The 17,176-nt window shown below is 45.4% G+C and overlaps 1 protein-coding gene across 1 annotated transcript in view; it reads right to left on the reverse strand.

Moving 5' to 3' along the window:
• Positions 1-2,111: 2,111 nt before the first annotated feature.
• The window catches only part of LOC135887024 (DEP domain-containing mTOR-interacting protein-like), a 35,446-nt gene continuing 20,381 nt past the window's right edge, over positions 2,112-17,176 (reverse strand). Inside the window, exons 3-9 of the mRNA XM_065414804.1 lie at positions 16,199-16,322; positions 11,567-11,745; positions 9,914-10,099; positions 7,862-8,002; positions 6,757-6,827; positions 4,597-4,701; positions 2,112-2,237 (exon numbers count right to left, since the gene is read on the reverse strand). Of these exons, the coding sequence (XP_065270876.1) occupies positions 2,112-2,237; positions 4,597-4,701; positions 6,757-6,827; positions 7,862-8,002; positions 9,914-10,099; positions 11,567-11,745; positions 16,199-16,322 (932 nt within the window). The remainder of the gene's footprint in view (positions 2,238-4,596; positions 4,702-6,756; positions 6,828-7,861; positions 8,003-9,913; positions 10,100-11,566; positions 11,746-16,198; positions 16,323-17,176) is intronic.

Genomic DNA, 17,176 nt, shown 5'->3' on the forward strand with positions numbered 1-17,176 from the left:
TTAATCTTTAATTCCGGAGATTCTAGGACAATCTTGGAGGGTTGGCAATCCTAATCGTTATGAACACCTAATCTGATCTCCTGCAATTATACTCTCTTAAATAGACTTCAGTTCTAGTAATGTTCTGTAAAACATTCAGAGAAGTGTGATTTTTAAGTTGACAGTTCTGTTAGAACATCCATAGGGCTCTTCCTTCCTCTCCCTAAATACAAATACAATCCCATATTGTTAACTGTATCAGCCCTACTCCACATGAAGACAAAATTCAAAATTAGAAGTTTTCCCATTGCAAAATCGATTTATCAAAACAGAAATATTCCACAGGAAGGAGGCCCTTCAGGCCCCATGGAAACTCAGTCATGGGGAGAGACCATGATGTATGATGGGAGATGTAGTATGGAGAGCAAGGACCCTATGGGAGAATGGGGCATTGCAGCATCTCTGATGGATGTAGATATTAAGATCAAAGCATTTTTCTATTTCCAAATTGACATTTTCTGGAACTTCTCATTCTGAAAAAAACCCTGCACATATTGATATCACATCTGAAGTCAGGATGAAAACAAAATGTAGCAATATTAGAATTACCCATCAGATGGAAATTCCATTTTTCTATCAGTCCTAATGTGGAGTCTTCTTAGATTTTGGGCTTAACAACTGAGCCAAGGTAAAAAAAATTAGTTGGACTCTACCCATCCTCCATACTGCACCAATTTCACTGTAAAAAATGATCTCCAGAAGTTGGTTTAGATCTCTGCCTCCTATAGGATTTTAAGACTCTGACACCTGTTGGAAAACAAGCCTGTGTCCAACTGGCACAACAGTTACAGACCAATATTTCTTTGGTTTATTTATTTTTTTAATTATTTGTATTACAAGTCTATAGAATATCAGTTTTATGAGACATTACACCGTTAGAGGGAGGCGTGTTGTGCATTGAAGAAAGTGATGGAAGAGGAACTCTCTAATCAAATATGAAAACACTGACAAATCAGCATCTAAACAGATTTTATTTAAAAAAAGACACTTTCAGCTACAGTAGTTTTAAAAATATAGTTTAAAAAGACATTTTCAAACATTTAAATGTTGGAAACCTCTTAGATGCTTCAAAAATAAAAGTTATTTCCCTTGAGTATGTCAACTTCCATCTGGAAAAGGGGTCTCTTTCCTGTTTATAAGGAAACGTAACTCACTGGGGCATTCTTTCCTTTATTTCTTGATGTGGTCACCAGCGCCATGTACTGCATCAACTGGAATGTGTACAGCTTTCAGATAAGGCGTTTTTAGTTGACTCTTGGTGCCGGGCAGTCTCCTGAGCTCAGATATTCTGCTCAGGGTCATCACACAGAATGGTAGGTTTTTTAAACAAAAACAACAAGCTTCTCCTCACTTACCGGTTCCTGGAGATCAAACAAACTCAGTTCAATTCTTACTTAACTTGCGACTTGACCTCAGGTCCTTGTAGGTGAAAGGACCATGTGTGCTAAGGACCCAATCCTGAGTGTGACCGAGCACCTCCATTGACTCTAAGGCCTGGTCTACACTAGGGGGGGGGAAATCGATCTAAAATATGCAACTTCCGCTACGAGAATAGCGTAGCTGAAGTCAACGTATCTTCGATTGACTTAGATTGACTTACTTCACGTCCTCACGGCGCGGGATCGACGGCCGCTGTTCCCCCGTCGACTCCGCTTCCGCCTCTCACCCTGGTGGAGTTCCGGAGTCAACGGCAGAGCGTTCGGGGATCGATGTATCGCGTCTAGACGAGACGCGATACATTGATCCCCGGTAGATCGATCACTACCCGCCGATCCGGTGGGTAGGGTAGACATAACCTAAAAGGAGTTGTGGGTGCTCATCATCTCTCAGGATTAGGCACTGAGCCACGAATACCTCAGTCCTGTCTGAGCCAAAGAGACCTTCCCCATCAGATTCCAATTACTTAAGACAAGTCAAAATGTCAGGCTACATTTCAGGCCTAGTCTCTTAGGAGGAGAGACCAGGTTTGGTCCGTCCCCTAATTTTAGCAGACTCATGTAACTGATCACTCCACCCTTTAGTAGCTGAAGCATCCCGCCTCTTGGATCAGTGATGAGGAGAGGATTCTTCACTTATTCAATGGCTTCCATGACCTCCAGAACAAGCGTTCGCGGTCCCGTCATGATGAGGCTGCTGATGGTCGGATAGTCCAAATGCAGAACGTACATTCCGTTCACAGAGAAAACAAACTGACACACCTGCAGTGGAGAGAGAGGAATGTTTTATAGTGATGTGACTGAACGGCAACTGCACCTGCTCAGAAGAGTGAGACTTTGTGATGAAGAGATCTCTTACCAAATCCTTCAACCGGAAAGCATTGTATACACTTTATAAATTGCACTAATAGTGACTAGATTCTTAATGGTAACCCAAGGGATTTATATTGGGAGCAAATGGTGAATGCAAAGCCCCCTTTATGAGCAGGTGATGTACATGTAAAAAGCTGACAGTGAGACTTAATATTAATATTTGCTAATTTTTTAAAATAATGAGAATAGAGGAAAGGGTCAGATGAAATGAGCTCTTGAGCAAATGGAACAAATTCACCTGCACCTGTTCCCTTCCAATCCTGCCTGAAGCATATGAGCAAGTCTAACTGTTTCTGTCTCTGAAGAATCTTATTACTTCAAATATCCCAGCAAGTGACTTGAAGGATAAACAAGACCTGTACAAAAATTGCTCCTCGACTGCTGGGGGGTTTATGAATTTCCTCTTTCCTTTACTCTTAGAAATTGATCTTCAACCAGAGCACACAGCCCATTTATTCTTGGTTTGTTGGTCTAAAATGGTTTTCAGAAGCTCAGCCCATTGCATATGAGCTGGATTCAGCAGAGCGATTACAAGATGAATGGCGGCAAACTCTTCTCCCTGTCCCCAAAGGGAATGATTTATCACTGCAGAGTCATTCTGCAGCTTTCACATGCAAAGAAAAAGAATTCCACCTACCAAAAAAGAAAGTTGTAAGACAGAACACACTTATTACCCCAGGAGTGTTTCACAGCAGTGTGCTGCTCTTTCCCTGCATTAAATAATTTATATGCAGTATATTATCAATTAGAGCTGATTGGGAATTTTCCACTGAAAAGTTTTTTTGGATATTTGTTTTTTGTTTTGTTTTATTGACAGAAAACGTCTCCACAAAATCAAAGTCCCACAGGAAAAAGTTGAATATTTTTTGACAAAATTGAAAATTTTTCATCAAGAAAATTGAAACAATTTTCAGGTTGACCCAAATCTAAACATTCTGATTTCTTGACCTGAATCAAAATGTTTTGGTTTGGGTCAATTCAACATTAGCTTGTGTCTGTCTGAGTTGCTGCAATGCCTCATGGGAGTTTTAGTTCAGGCATCACATGCCCCCATCCTTGTCTGAGGGCTGGATTCCAGGCTGGACTAAATCCTCCATGATGTACCACAATTCCCCCCCTCCCCAGTTGAACTGTCACAATGCATCATGGGAGTTGTAGTCCATCTGGGGAGTCTGGCCCATAGCAGAGAACGAGGGCATGAGGCATCTGAACTACAAATCTCATGAAGCATTGCAGCAGCTCAGGTGGGTGCAGTTCTGTGTAAAACCAAACCACAACAACAAAAACATTTCCAAATAGAAGTTTTTCTGAACTTCCCATCCCATGGATGGTGTCAATATTTTGACTTTTCATCCTGACTGAGGACAAAGATAAATGTTGAAATCCCAGTTACAGAAGGGAAAGAACAGGTAGTTTTCTAGTGAATACCTAACACGCTGGCAGTGTGTGTGTCACATCTCCCTCGGCAGCTGGTGTGCTAGAGGATAACAGCCTATTAATGCTATCAGCTAATGAATTACTCCTTTAGTTGAAGTAGTAGAGGTCTGTGTTGCAGGTCCTGGGTTTGAGCCCTGTTGACAAGCCACATATGGGGAGAATCATTACAAATAGGATGCTGATGAAATTGAAGATGACGACATTGACTAGAGGCAGATCCAGCCAAGGGCAGGCCCTGTGCAAACCTCCCTCACACGGCAGTGACAAAGCACAATTGTGTCCTGCAGCATCTCTGCTGTGTTGTTCTAGGTCTCTCCTGAACAGAGCACAATAGCCATAGCATTCAAAATTCTTCTCCGAAATAAACTCATCAGGCGACCTACAAGCCCAGAGTCAGTGTCAAGCTCTCACAGCGTAGTATGTGACACAGGTCTTTGTTGACACCGGTCTGTAGAGGTAATGCAATGTAATGGGCCATGCAATGTTTCCCTTTACACTGGCTCTCCCCCCATGCCGAGGTTTAGATCAGAGCAGCCACAGCCGGGTCTTCATAAGCCCTTGAAAAGAGCCAGGCCCCAGCCACCTGAACAGGCAGAGGTCCCATTGCTGGCAAGGAGGCGCATGCTTTGCAATCCTCACTCCAAGCGTCGCAGGGACTGCTACAGCTTTGAACCATAGTACTGAGCGATGACTGAATTCACCCCCACTGCAGCCAGTGGATTAATGCCGGGGATGAATTTGGCCCAACACGTTTGATCGGCGTACAAGTGGTATCACATGCTACACAAGGAAGATCCAGATTATACAGTACCTTCATGCCTGCTGCAGCAGCCGGTCCTCCTGGGTCCACAGCCTGGATATGGCAGGGTCTCCCTCCACGGACCACAAACCCCCAGCCCACAGCATCCCCCACAATCTGCAAGCAGAACAGAAGGACTGTAAGGGCCTCACAGAGATTTTCTTGCCTGCATGTAGATGACCACGCAAAGGAGTTCTGCTGAACTGAAGTGGTCAGTGTTTAGCCTTGCCCCATTATCACTGCAACTAGTGAATGCCCCATATATTCTACAGTGAGATAAACTCTTGAGTGGGCCAGCCAGCTTCAGAAAACGTGTGCATACATCTCTGGTTAGGGCACTTGATTGGGATGTAGAAGACCCAGGTTTGACTCCCCATTCTGCAGCAGATCTTGAACTCAGTATTCTCCCTCCCAAGTGAACTTCCTAACCACAGGTTGTTCTGTGGTGGGTTGCTCCAGTCTCTCCTCTTGAAGCTGTTCCACTGAGTATAAATACTTAAATATTCATTGAGCCAAAGAGAAAGAATAACTCTTGAACCTGGTGATGAAGGCATTTGTGACCACTTCTGTTCAAGGACAAGTGTATATAGTGTAAATAAAACAAGTTACAGTAAGAATATATCCAGGCTCTGTGTTGCTGATTCCCCCTCTAACAGGAAACCAACCTGCTAGGACCCCTGACATCTTCTGCCACTCATCAGAGGAGCAACAATATATTTCTGGGCCATACACCAAATGAGACTCAAACCCACAAGGTTTACCTGAGATTGTCTCCAAAGTTACTTTCTAACTAGTATTCCATGCTGTCAAGAGTACAAGGATCACGCATAGACAATGCAAGATTTAAAGCAAGTCACATGCAAAGAACATACCAAGAGACACTGCTGCACCATGCACAACGCTTGCACTTTTGCTGGCAAGGGAAGTCACATGCTGAACAAAAACATCCTTTTCCCCCACTTTCGCCACCCCAATCCCAGCTTGTCTGAGAAGCATGCTGTAATGGTCAGCACATACAAAGGAACCCACAAAGGGCATCACATGTTACAAAACAGCAACAGCAGCAGCACAGCTAAGGAGAGGAAGTGAGCCGTGCAAAAGGACCAAAGCAGCAGCTGAAAGGCCCAGCTTGACAGAGTTGAAAGTCAGGGCGAGGCTGGTATTGAAAACGAATGGCATGTCCTTAAACACAGCACTCAGAAAGAGGCCAAACAGGAAGTCCATTTTTTGGCACTCACTTTAGGCCAGATCCACTGCTCCCCTACAGCCCCCTTGTGCCATTCTGGTGGGGCAAGTGGGCCATAAAACATTTTTAACTGGCTACTTGGAGATTCCCCTGGTATAAAGTGAATCTCTCAGTGTCCAGTGGAGCTGGACTGAAGGATCTGGCTCATGGATTGGAGATGCATTCTATTCCATTCCTGTGCAAGGCAGCGAAGAAGGAAGAGTGGGAGATGTATGCAAATTATCATTTAGAGGGGAAAAAAGATAGATAGATAGATAGATCTTCAGGGCAGGGATTGTCTCTCACTATGTGCGCATACAGTGCCTTGCACAATGGGGCCTTGATCTGTTGAAGCCACTAGGTTCAAAAGTAATACAAATAATATTACAACAACTACAGTTTCCTAAGTCATCCTGGAGTCCGAACCAGGAGCTTGACGCCTGAACATTCCTAGTGTTCAGAATGGTTTCCTATTCCCTTTTGAACCCACAGAGTATCTTAACAGACTTAGAGATGCCTTCAGCTATCTGTAAGTAGATCATAGGAACCAGGTGCACACAGAGTGGCATGGAAAGGCAATCAACCTGTGACAGGAAAGGAAAATTAATGTCTTAATGTCTTTGACAAGCGAGGCTGCTGTTGTACAATGGAGTTTTCTCCTTAAAAGGACTTTTCTCCTTTCTCCACCCTGATACATATACAAAACGTCAGCAAGTGGCAGCAACCTGGAGACAGGCACTGCCCGTTCAAAACACAAGAATATCCCAAGGCACCAGCTCACAAATCTCATGTGAGTCGAGCAAAGAAATAGGGTCCTGATGATGTGAGAGTCAGTCACGGTTGAAACACACAAGAGTGAAAAACGAGAGCACCTAGAAAGCTAACAGAGCAGCCAGGGAGGGTTTAGCATTACTGCGAATGTTACAGCGTTCTGACTGGTCACTTACGGTTAGTGTCTTCTTGATGTATGGAGCCCCGGGGGACAGGAGCTCCTCATTGGTGACAGGCTTCTTTAGCACTAGAGCCAAAGGTGACAGATCCGATTATAATCACGTGTGTAAAGGTTAAATACAATATAATGCATAACAAGGAAGACTGGGAAGTACCAGCCTGGAGAATGGACGCACAAACCATTCAAAGCTTTTCTGTGCAAAAAGCATTCTACGAGAACAGAGCAGGTCTGGGACAAATTCAAAGACATCTTCCTTATCTGTATCGCTTCTATACAAGTATTAGAACTGGCAGGGAAAGTTTCCACTGAAACGTCCCTCTACTTCCCACAACAAAAGAGTGGGGGAGGGCAGTTTAAAACAAGAAAAAAAAGTTTTAAGTTTTTGAAAATGGAAATTAAGATTCTGTTTTCCAAGGAGAACCTGAAATACTTTGATCAACACAAAACAATTTGTTTTCTTAAAAAAAAGTGTGTAGAAATTAATCATGTTGCAATGTGCTCTAATATACACACGTATTTACAGAGCCCAGCATTAAAGGGCCCTTCTCCTTAGAAAGACCAAAACACCACCACAAATTTGCAGCTTCTAAGCATGCTGTTTTGGAGATGTAATGAACCCCTTCAAAAAGACAGCCCGCCTCAGAAAACTGTTCTCAAAAGTGGTGTACAAGTAAACATGCTCAAGGGATCAAAACTTTAAAACCTTTCTGATATAATAGTGTTTGTTTTTAAACAGAAAGCATCTGCCCTGAGAGGAGAGGAGGCATACAACATTTCCAGAAAAAAATGGTTTCACTGCAATAAGAGGCGGTGTATAAAAATGTGGCATACAGCAAGAAGCTAGCTTCAACCTTAATTATGGAAAGGCAAAGTTAAGGCCTTTCTGGTGCCAAGCCAAGATCACACTGCCATCTGCCCCCTGCACTAGAACAGGAATTGAGGTACTGCATGCAAGATGAACTTCCTTAGCATTGTTCATGCAATTCTGCCCTTTCCTTTTAGGCCTGTTGAAATTAGCCTTATCACTAGTCTCAAGTCTAATGTCATCTCTTCAGCCCTTCTGATCATTAGGTAAGTGACACTGAAATGTGAGACCTCACCTGATTTGGGGTTGCATTCAGCTGCTGGCAGGAATCCCAGGCTGGGCGTAGGAGTGAAATAGGGGTTGGAACTTCCGGCAAGAGAGGTGACGCTGCTCCTCCGAACTGCTGAGACTATTTTGATCTCCTTGTTGGGCTGGACTGAAAGACACAGATACAACTCCTCCGAGATCTTGGCTAGGGGTGAGCAGACTGGTTTGGCTAGAGTTTGGCCTGCTTTTTCAGCCCAGGTTTGACAGTCAGAGAAGCAGTTCTCCTCCCCCTCAATGCACTCAGGTCCACATGCCCTCAGCCAAGGAATTCAGTCCTTACAAATTACCCAGCCCACTTTTGCAGACTCAGGAGGTCTGAGTGATTTAGGAAACTCTAAACCTTCAGAGGATCTCCCTTCACTAGTCTTTACCTAGCAAGGCCTGTGGGTGTGAGGGCTCATAGATTCCAAGGGTCCCAGAAGGGACCACTGTGATCATCTAGACTGGCCTCCTGGATAACACAGGCCAGAGAACTGCCCCAAGATAATCCCTTGTACATATATTTCAGAAAACCATCCAATCTTCATTTAAAAATTGTCAGTGATGGAGAATCCACCACAACCCTTGGTCATTTATTCCAGTGGTTAATTACACCCACCATTACAAATGTCCATCTTATATCCGGTCTGAGTTTGTCTACATGCAACTTCCAGCCATTGGATCGTGTTATACCTTTCTCTGCTAGATTGGAGAGCCCATTATTAAATATTTGTTCCCCACGTTGACACTTATGGACTGTGATCATCACCCCTTAACCTTCTCTTTAAGCTAAATAGGTTGAGCTCCTTGAGTCTATCACTACAAGCATGTTTTCTAATCCTTTACTCATTCTTGTGGCTCTTTTCAGAACACTCTACAACTTATCAACATCCTTCTTGAGTTGAGGGCACCAGAACTGGAAACAGTATTCCAGCAGTGGTCGCACCAATGCCAGATACAGAGGTAAAGAGTAGGAGTATCTCTGCGTTTACTTGAGATTCCCCTATATACACATCCCAGGATCGCATTAGCTGTTTTGGCCATAGTGTCACACTGGGAGCTCGTGTTCAGCTGGTTGTCCACTACCATGAACCCCAAATCTTTTTCAGAGTCACTGCTTCCCAGGATAGAGTCCCGCATCCTGTAAGTACGGCCTACAGTTTTTGGTCCTAGATATATACATTTAGCCATATTCAAGTGCATATTGTTTGCTTGAACCCAGTTTTCCAAGCAATCCAGATCTCTCTGAATCCGTCCCTGGTCCTCTTCATAATTTAGAACTCCCTCACTTCGTGTCTCCTCTGCAAACTTCATCAGCGCTGATTTTCTGTGTCCTTTCAGGCCACTTGTAAAAATGTTAAATAGCATGGGGCCAAGAACCAATCCCTGCAGGTTGCTGGCAGAAGTGACAGCAGGAGCTTGGATACCAGCCAGGTCTCATGCCCAGGTGTTAGATCCATTTTCCTGCTTCTCATGTTGCTCTCCTTGTTTCCTGCTTCTCACTTGACTCCTGCAACTCAGCATAGCTGACATCAACCCCAAGCCATAGGACCCCAGATTTTTCTCTCTCTCTTTTTTTTTAAATCTAAAAGCTGAACTGGAAGCAGTGCAAGATTCCCTTCTGCTATGGGTAGGAGGCCTGTCGGGTCCTTTAAATCAAAAGGATGTGCACAAGAGATTGCTGGATCAGAGGTGCTTTAACAGCAGCCCCCCTCAGGTGATGTTTGGGGCCTGCACTACTCAGGAGGGTGCACTGATGATCCGGGAAACAAGTGGTCACTCACAGAGGAGACTTTAGCTGTTCTATTGGGAAGGGGAAAACCAAGGAGCAGAGAGACTTGAGTTGTTTTCCTGAGGGTGTGAGGGGAGAACATGGGGAACAGAGCAAGGAGCTGCCAGCTGCCAGTCCCAGGACATTGCCCGACACCAGTTCCTTAGGAGGGGCATTCAAAACCAGCAGCAATGCAACCTGCCCCATACACAATCTCAGTATAAGCAGCACCCCCTCCAATCTCACCCCTGCCCCAGCATCCCTGATTACCTGAGAGGAAGCTGGAGTTGCCTTGCTCCGGGTTGAGCTTGCGGAGGCAGAAGGGGCTGTCAGGACTCTCTGACAAAGCCCGGGGCGAGTTCTCGTTGAGCAGCTCCGTGAGCCGTCGCCTCCGGCGGAAGTTGATCCAGAACTGGTAGAGCAGGTTACTGTCAAAGAAGTGGTGCTTGCTGGAGACTGGGAAGAGAACAGGAACGGGTAGGGCGGCCGTCAGGGGTCTCATAGCAAAGGGGAGCTACCTCTTCGCCATTCAGCAGCAGGGCTGGAGGAGGAGACCTGCTGCAGTGTTACCAATGCACCATTTGCAGTGTTACCAGTTCTAGTGAGTGTCACAATATTTGGTGTTTTTCTTTTCTTAAATCCCCAGCTCCTGGAGTCATGTGAGGAGGGGAGACTCTCAGCCTTCATTAAAAAACAAAATGTGAATTTCTAACCCTCAGGGTTGCAGAGAAAAGCTTGAAAACACGACCCCATAAAAGCTAAAACCAAACCTAAAGCTCAGAAACCAGAAGGCAAATAGGAGGAGCCCAACAATCATTATTTTTAAAGCCTCGGTCTTTTGGGGAGCCTGATTCAGGATTTTTTTTAATGCTCAGGATTTTCAAGACAGGGTGTGTTCTTATTCCCCTTTTCAGTATCACAAGGGTCTGGTGGGGGAGGAAGCTATTCCATTATCAAACCCAGCCATGGGATGCAGTCTCATCCCTTCCCCTCCCAACCCCCCGCCTCTCCAACAGCCAGGCATGGCAGAGTGTGGGACTACACCTCCCACAATGCTTTGCACTGCAGGAGCACACCAAAGTAATGTTGATCGTGTCAAGTAAAAAACATTCCAGTGAAAATCCCACAGTCCAGTAAGGCTGGGGTTATTACCAGCTAGCGTTGGGTTTATTGGTGGTACAGAAATAACTGACAGGACGTTAAGTTGATAACCAATGAGGCATTTCCTCATTGGCAAGAATGAGATTTTTTTCCCCGTTGGTTTGAGGAGGAGGAGGAGGAGGAGGTGGGAGAGAAGTGGTGCTGCTCTATCAATGCTGTTTACAGCCTCAGAGCAGTGAAAGAGTTAACACCCTTTCCCAGAGGAATGGGGCAGCACTGTCACAGAGCCATTGTCTCTCTGTACAAGCAAATTCAGAGCTTGTCTCTGCAAGCTGGGGTGCTGCATTTTCACCTGCTCCGCAGTAACTCGCCAGGTAGACGAGCCCTCCGAAATATATGGCCTTAGAAATGGGCCAGATATTGAACGAGCCCCTCCACTTCAACTGCCTTATTTCTTCATTTATAATGTTGGCGAGGAATCTCAGCTCTGATCTCACAGAGCGTGTGCACAAGCAGGCTTCAAGTGTCTTGAAATCCAGATGTGAATCCCAATTCTGTGGCTTGGGAATGACACTTTGAAGAGATGCCAGAAAAAGTGACTCAGATTCCGTCTCAAACATTCAAGGGTGACCCCAGACTGCCCGGGCCCCTATTCCAAAATTAGAACTAAATGGACCCATTGCTATCTCCGAATAGAAACTAGCACTCGGCACATGACCAGCATTTGTTACTTGTTATAAATGAGGGTTTGTTCCAAGCAAAGCAATGATAGCTAGCCCCGTCCTTCACCTTCCTTCCCCATCTCCAGGCACTTCGGCTTACCATGCTGAATGATCCCATGTTCCAGCAGGGCTCGGCCCAGCTCCACAGCTTCCTTTCTGTTTGCTGTCTCCCCTTCCTGGATGAGCCAGTCAATCATTTCACAGCCCAGGAATGTCCTCTGGTACTTCACAGAATTCTCCTCTCTCGCCTTCAGTATGGAGTCTTCTACATTGATCAGCCTGGCACAGAGAAGAGACGTGCCAAGGGGTAAGGAGCGGGATGGACCGAGAAGAGTGATCTTTTCTTTAGCCCTATAACTACACAAGCAGCTTGGCAGGAACTAAAACCAGCTGAAGCATTGGTTGTCCCACCTGTCATGAGCAGAGAGAAAATAAACAGTGGGGGGACCCAATACATGTTGCTACACCATAATATGCTTGATTATGTAACTCCAAGTGTCAGACTTTCCCCCTCTCGGGCCATTAGCTCAGGGCAGTTTTTGGAATGACGTTGTTCCCATGTCAGAATGCTGTATGTGGAGGACCCAGAAGATGAATCCCATGGTAACATCAAAGCCAGTAAGAACCACAAAGACTGTCTAGGATGTTTCATGGATTTGATTGGGGTTTAAAGGAGGTGGGCATGCTGGAATGGGTGAGAAAAAGAAGTCCTCAAGGAAAGAAAGACTCTCGCCCAGTATGGAGACATGAGAGGTAAACAGAGGAGTCTGTCCAAGCTTCTACTTACAATTCCACCATAAATAAATACTCACTCCTCACTGAGCTCTGGTTTATAAGGCTACAGGGGCTGAAAGTGCTGCCGTATGAGGAAGGACCAAAGAACAAAGCATACCTTGGCTACACAGTGATGGAGCAGTAATAATTACCTAAGGATTTCGAAGGTGTGGACACCATGAAAGGAGAACTGCTTAGGGGGAACAGCTAAGTGTGGCGAGACAAAATTAAGAAAAGGAACATTGTAGGCTGAACAGTAAGGTAAGCCTCCAATGAGTGTACTTTGTTTGCCCAAGAAATCTGCACTGGTTTAACTAAAGGGGCAATTTTAAACTGAATTAAGCCAGTTCAAACCCTTATATAGACACTCCAGGAATCAGTTTAAGCTAAGGCAAAATAAATATCTACACAGCCTATTGTGGTGGCTTAACCACATCAGTTTAAAACCGCTCCTTTATTTAAAACTAGTGCAGCTTTCTCAGATAGAGATAGCCATTGGGCTCCCAAGGGAAATGGCAAAAGCCCCATAAAGTATGGTGAGAAAAAGCACTTTTAAATGAGATGTTTAACCCACATGATCAGAACCTAAATTCTAGGTCTCATTCAAAACACAGCTGAGGAGACAGGTTTAACGCACAATGGAAAACACCAGCTAATTCCAAAAAGATTAGCTGTAATGAGCTGTGCAGGTAATTGTAACAGAACCCAAAGCCAAGTTAGAAAGGCAGCGTGGGAGTTTTGCTTGTTTCAGGTGAACCCATGCAAAACATGCTCCTTTCACGTGAATTTGAATCAAATCCAGGCAAAAGAGTGTGGTTTCAGCTCAGCCAATTCAAGATCAACTCAAAGCAAGACAGAGCATGAGAGCCAAAAAGTAACAAAAGGTTCCTGTAACCCCCTGAAAAGCTAAACTGCTAGAAAGGACATAGCTTAAATGCAGTTAAAGCCGCGGCTTCCTGAATTCCGGAAGTTTAAAACTGATGTGTCCACAAGAGGGTGCCCTAACCCCACATATGCAAACAGCTGGATACCTTCAGAAGGCATTTCTTAGGGCTTGTCTACAATTGAAATGCTACAGCTGTGCCACTATAGCACTTCAGTGTAGACACGCCGAAAAGGGGGGGGGGGGATTTCTCCTGTCAGCATAGACAAATCACCTCCCAGACTGGCGGTAGCTAGGTTGATGGAAGAATTCTCCGTCCACCTCATGCTGTCTACAGTGGGTTAGATTGGCTTAACTACACCACTCAGGGGTGTGGATTTTTCTAGCATAGACCAGGCCTTATGCTATTTTGTTTAGCAAAATGCACAACAACAGAAGTATAGCCTTAATCTGCTAATTTCTGACAGATTGAAATCAGAACATGGGCCCAACAGAGGACAGACAGCACATGCGGAGTTCTGCACAAGTTTCCCCAATGGTGGGTTCTCACTTTAGCTGCAGTTTGAGATTCTGACTGCTAGGTGCTTAGCCGCAATAGAGCATTAAGATGAGCGAGTGCTTGAAACAACCAGGTACAGAAGTGATTTAGGCCTGGCCAGGGGGGCACCGGAACAGGAGGGCCCAGAGGGCCCATGGCCCTTCCACTTTTTCCGGCCGTAAGTCTGAGCGACAAGGGGAGGAGGGGGCGGAGAGGAGCAAGCAGGGGCGGGATCTTGGGGAGGAAGAGGCAGTGCAGGAGTGGCGCCTTGCAGGAAGGGACAGCGTGAAGGTGGGTTTGGGGGAGGCGGGGGCACAGTTCAAGTGCCTGTGTAATCCCTGGTGTGAACGTGGCAAGTTTGACGGGAGAATTCTTCCATCAACCTAGCTGCAGCCCCTCGGCGAGATGGATTCACTACCTCCATGGAAAAACCGCTTCCGTCGATGCAGGAAGCAGCTACGTGACAGTGCTACAGCAGCAGAGTTGCGGTGCCATACTGCACCGCTGGAACACTGACCTACCCCTTGTGGTGAAACGAGTTTAAACACAGGACTGGATCTGATTCTAGAAAGAGACCATTTCCGAGATTTAGAACTAGAGGGGGTTGCAAAAACAAAACAAAAACAAAAAAACAGTCATTGAGATAGAAAATTGCTTCCCTCCCTAAATGAGAATTGGTGTCAGTTGTGATTTTTTTTTTAAATGACAAAAATAAAATCTATTTATTTCTCCCCTCTCCCCTGCCTCCAAATTTTGCCACTAGAAAAGGGGTGGAGTGGGGACCAAGAAGCCAAAAAGGTTGAGGGGTGATAGGTTTTCAAAATCCAAAAACATTATAGTTGTTTTGCAAAATGCATAAAACAAAAAAAAAATGGAAAGTTGGAAAAAAGTTAAAATTTTTCAAAGTTTTCCCAGACAAACTACTAACATTTTTCAATCTGCTCTACCAAGAAGCCAAGGAATGCTTCACATGACGGGAGATGCCAGCAACAGCATCCAAGTCCAATGCAGGAAGGATGGTGAGGATCCCTGCTGGTGTAAGGCCAGTGTTTCGCTCAGAAGAGAATAATTAGAGTGATGAGATTATACACAACTTCTGGAATTTAGCTCCTCAATTCCAAACCAAGCCTGTCCAGGGTTTCATTTCAGGCAGAATAGTTAGCCTGCATATAGCTTTTCTTTACTTTTTGAAGCACTGTAAAAGCATTGATCATATAAGACAGCCCCTGCAAGGTCGGTATTTTCCATTCCCATTTAACAGATGGGAGAAAAATAAAAACACAGAGATTAAGTGATTGGCTTAAGGTCAGCATGAACGAGTAGTAGGCTCAACGTCTGGAACGCCAGGTTCCCGGCCCTATGCTGGGACTACTAGAACATACTGGATAATTGATGATAATGGAAAGAAGGGGGAGCGCTGTGGTTAAGACATGTGATGGGGACTCAGGAGATTTGGAATCAGTTCCTAGGTTTGCCCCAGACTCCCAGTGTGGTCCCCTGTTGGTGCATTGGCTGGGCCATCCGGATCTAACAGCCCAGAAACACCCATCCCCTTTTAATCATTCCCACCTTACCAGAGCTCTGCTTCCCCACACCCACAAAAGAGGGCAACAACGCTGACCAGCTACTTGTGTTCTGCCTTCCAGTCCTATTAAGAGGCTTACTGGAATGCGGAGATCCAGATTCTCCAACCAATTTCCCCAGTCAGACCCAGAGAAGAAGCTGGTTTTTGACCTGGAGGAGTAATTAGCGAAATCTCCACACACAGAGAGAACCCATCTTTGTGTGTGTGTTTCTGTGTCTCCCTCTCCCCCCCCCCCCGCCCCGCCACTCAATGAAAGGAAGCCGTCCATGGAATCTAAGCTACATATCGGAGCACCCACATTACCATTAGGGTGACCAGCTGTCCCGATTTTATAGGGACAGTCCTGATTTTGGGGTCTTTTTCTTATATAGGCTCCTATTACCCCCCACCCCCATTGTTCACACTTGCTGTCTGGTCACCCACATTATCACAGTATCTTAGGATCTCACAATCTTTAATGCAGTTATTCTCACAACACCCCTGTGAGGCAGGACAGTGCTGTTATCCCCTTGTACGGGGGAAGTGATGCAGAGAGAGTCTAACTGATTTGCCCAAGGTCACACAGGAAGTCTGTGGCAAAGCAGGACCTCAAACCCAGACCTCCCAGATCCTAGGCTAGCACTTTAACCATAGGCCAGAATCCTGTATTCACTATCAATGGCTCCAAGTCGAGAAGTCCAGATCTGGATCTGAATGTGAACTTCCCCCAGAGCGGCAAAGAGTTCTGATCCTGCATTCCAGTTCACAGCCATCTCTGAACTCCAGTCCAGATGGTCCTGCTGCTTTGCTGCAGTGAGAAAGGCAGCAAGGAGTCAGAGCTGGAGCTACCAGTTGATGCTATGGAGCAAGAGAAACATTGGCAACGGTTCAGCTCCCTGGCTCTGGAGCTGCAGCTGCGAAGGCAGCCAGCAGACTGCGCGGTGATAGACCTTTCAGGGAAGGACTCACGTACGTCTCATAAAGGCTCTGCCCCCTCAGGAACACCTTTACATCCTTGTTGAGAGGGAAGGTCCCGTCGTCCTTGCGGAAACGGTAGAGCAACTTGGCGTCCTTGTAGTCCGAGTGTTCATCACAAACTGGAAAGAAAATCAAAGCAGACAGCGTCAGGACTGCAGGTTTAAATACTACCCCATAATGCATACACTAGAGCTGAGCTCAGAACTGAGCAAAAAGCCAGTTTTCAGTCATTTAGGACACCGTGGCCCAGTTTCCAGACCTCCAACTTTATGATTACTACAATGAGCTGTATAGAAACCAGGCAGCCAGTCACATGCACCGAACTTTGCTTGAAGGAACTGGAGTAAGTTCTGATCCTGAATAGCTACACTTAGAGCTCTCATTAGATGACTGAATGGAAAAGGACAGAATTTTTTTTTTAAGTCTCCATGTTGCAGTTCACCTATAAGCTTAAAAAAAGAAATGCAACCCTCTCCTAGTCTGGTGCGTTAAAAAGCCACTGCCACATTTAGAGAAGCTTGGAGAGGGTGGGGGTTGGGGGAGATGTAACAGCCAAAAACCCATTAAATTGCCTCAGAATATTTACATTCCTCTTCCCCTATTGCAGATGCTTTGATATCTAAATGCAGCTGTAAAAGAGATTTTTCCACACAATCAATCTGCATCCACTCTTCCCGATTCATTCACGTGGCAATCTATCAGGTCTGACATCAGATCTTTAAAGTTACGTGTATGCAGATACAGCTACCTAATTTAAGGGACCACACCTCATTTGCAGGCACACCTTGGGTATTTGTGCATTCCTCATTTGTACATGCCCGGATGGTAGGTGTGTGCAGACGGTAATGTGCAAATATGTGAGATGCCACTGAAAGACAATATGGTCACAGAGACAGACCACTGTTCTAAGGACCTGGGAGATCTGAGTTCAGCTCTCCCACTGACTTACTGTTTGAACGTGAATAAGTCACAG

Source organism: Emys orbicularis, chromosome 12 (genome assembly GCF_028017835.1).
Source record: "Emys orbicularis isolate rEmyOrb1 chromosome 12, rEmyOrb1.hap1, whole genome shotgun sequence".
NCBI classification, from domain to species: domain Eukaryota; kingdom Metazoa; phylum Chordata; order Testudines; family Emydidae; genus Emys; species Emys orbicularis.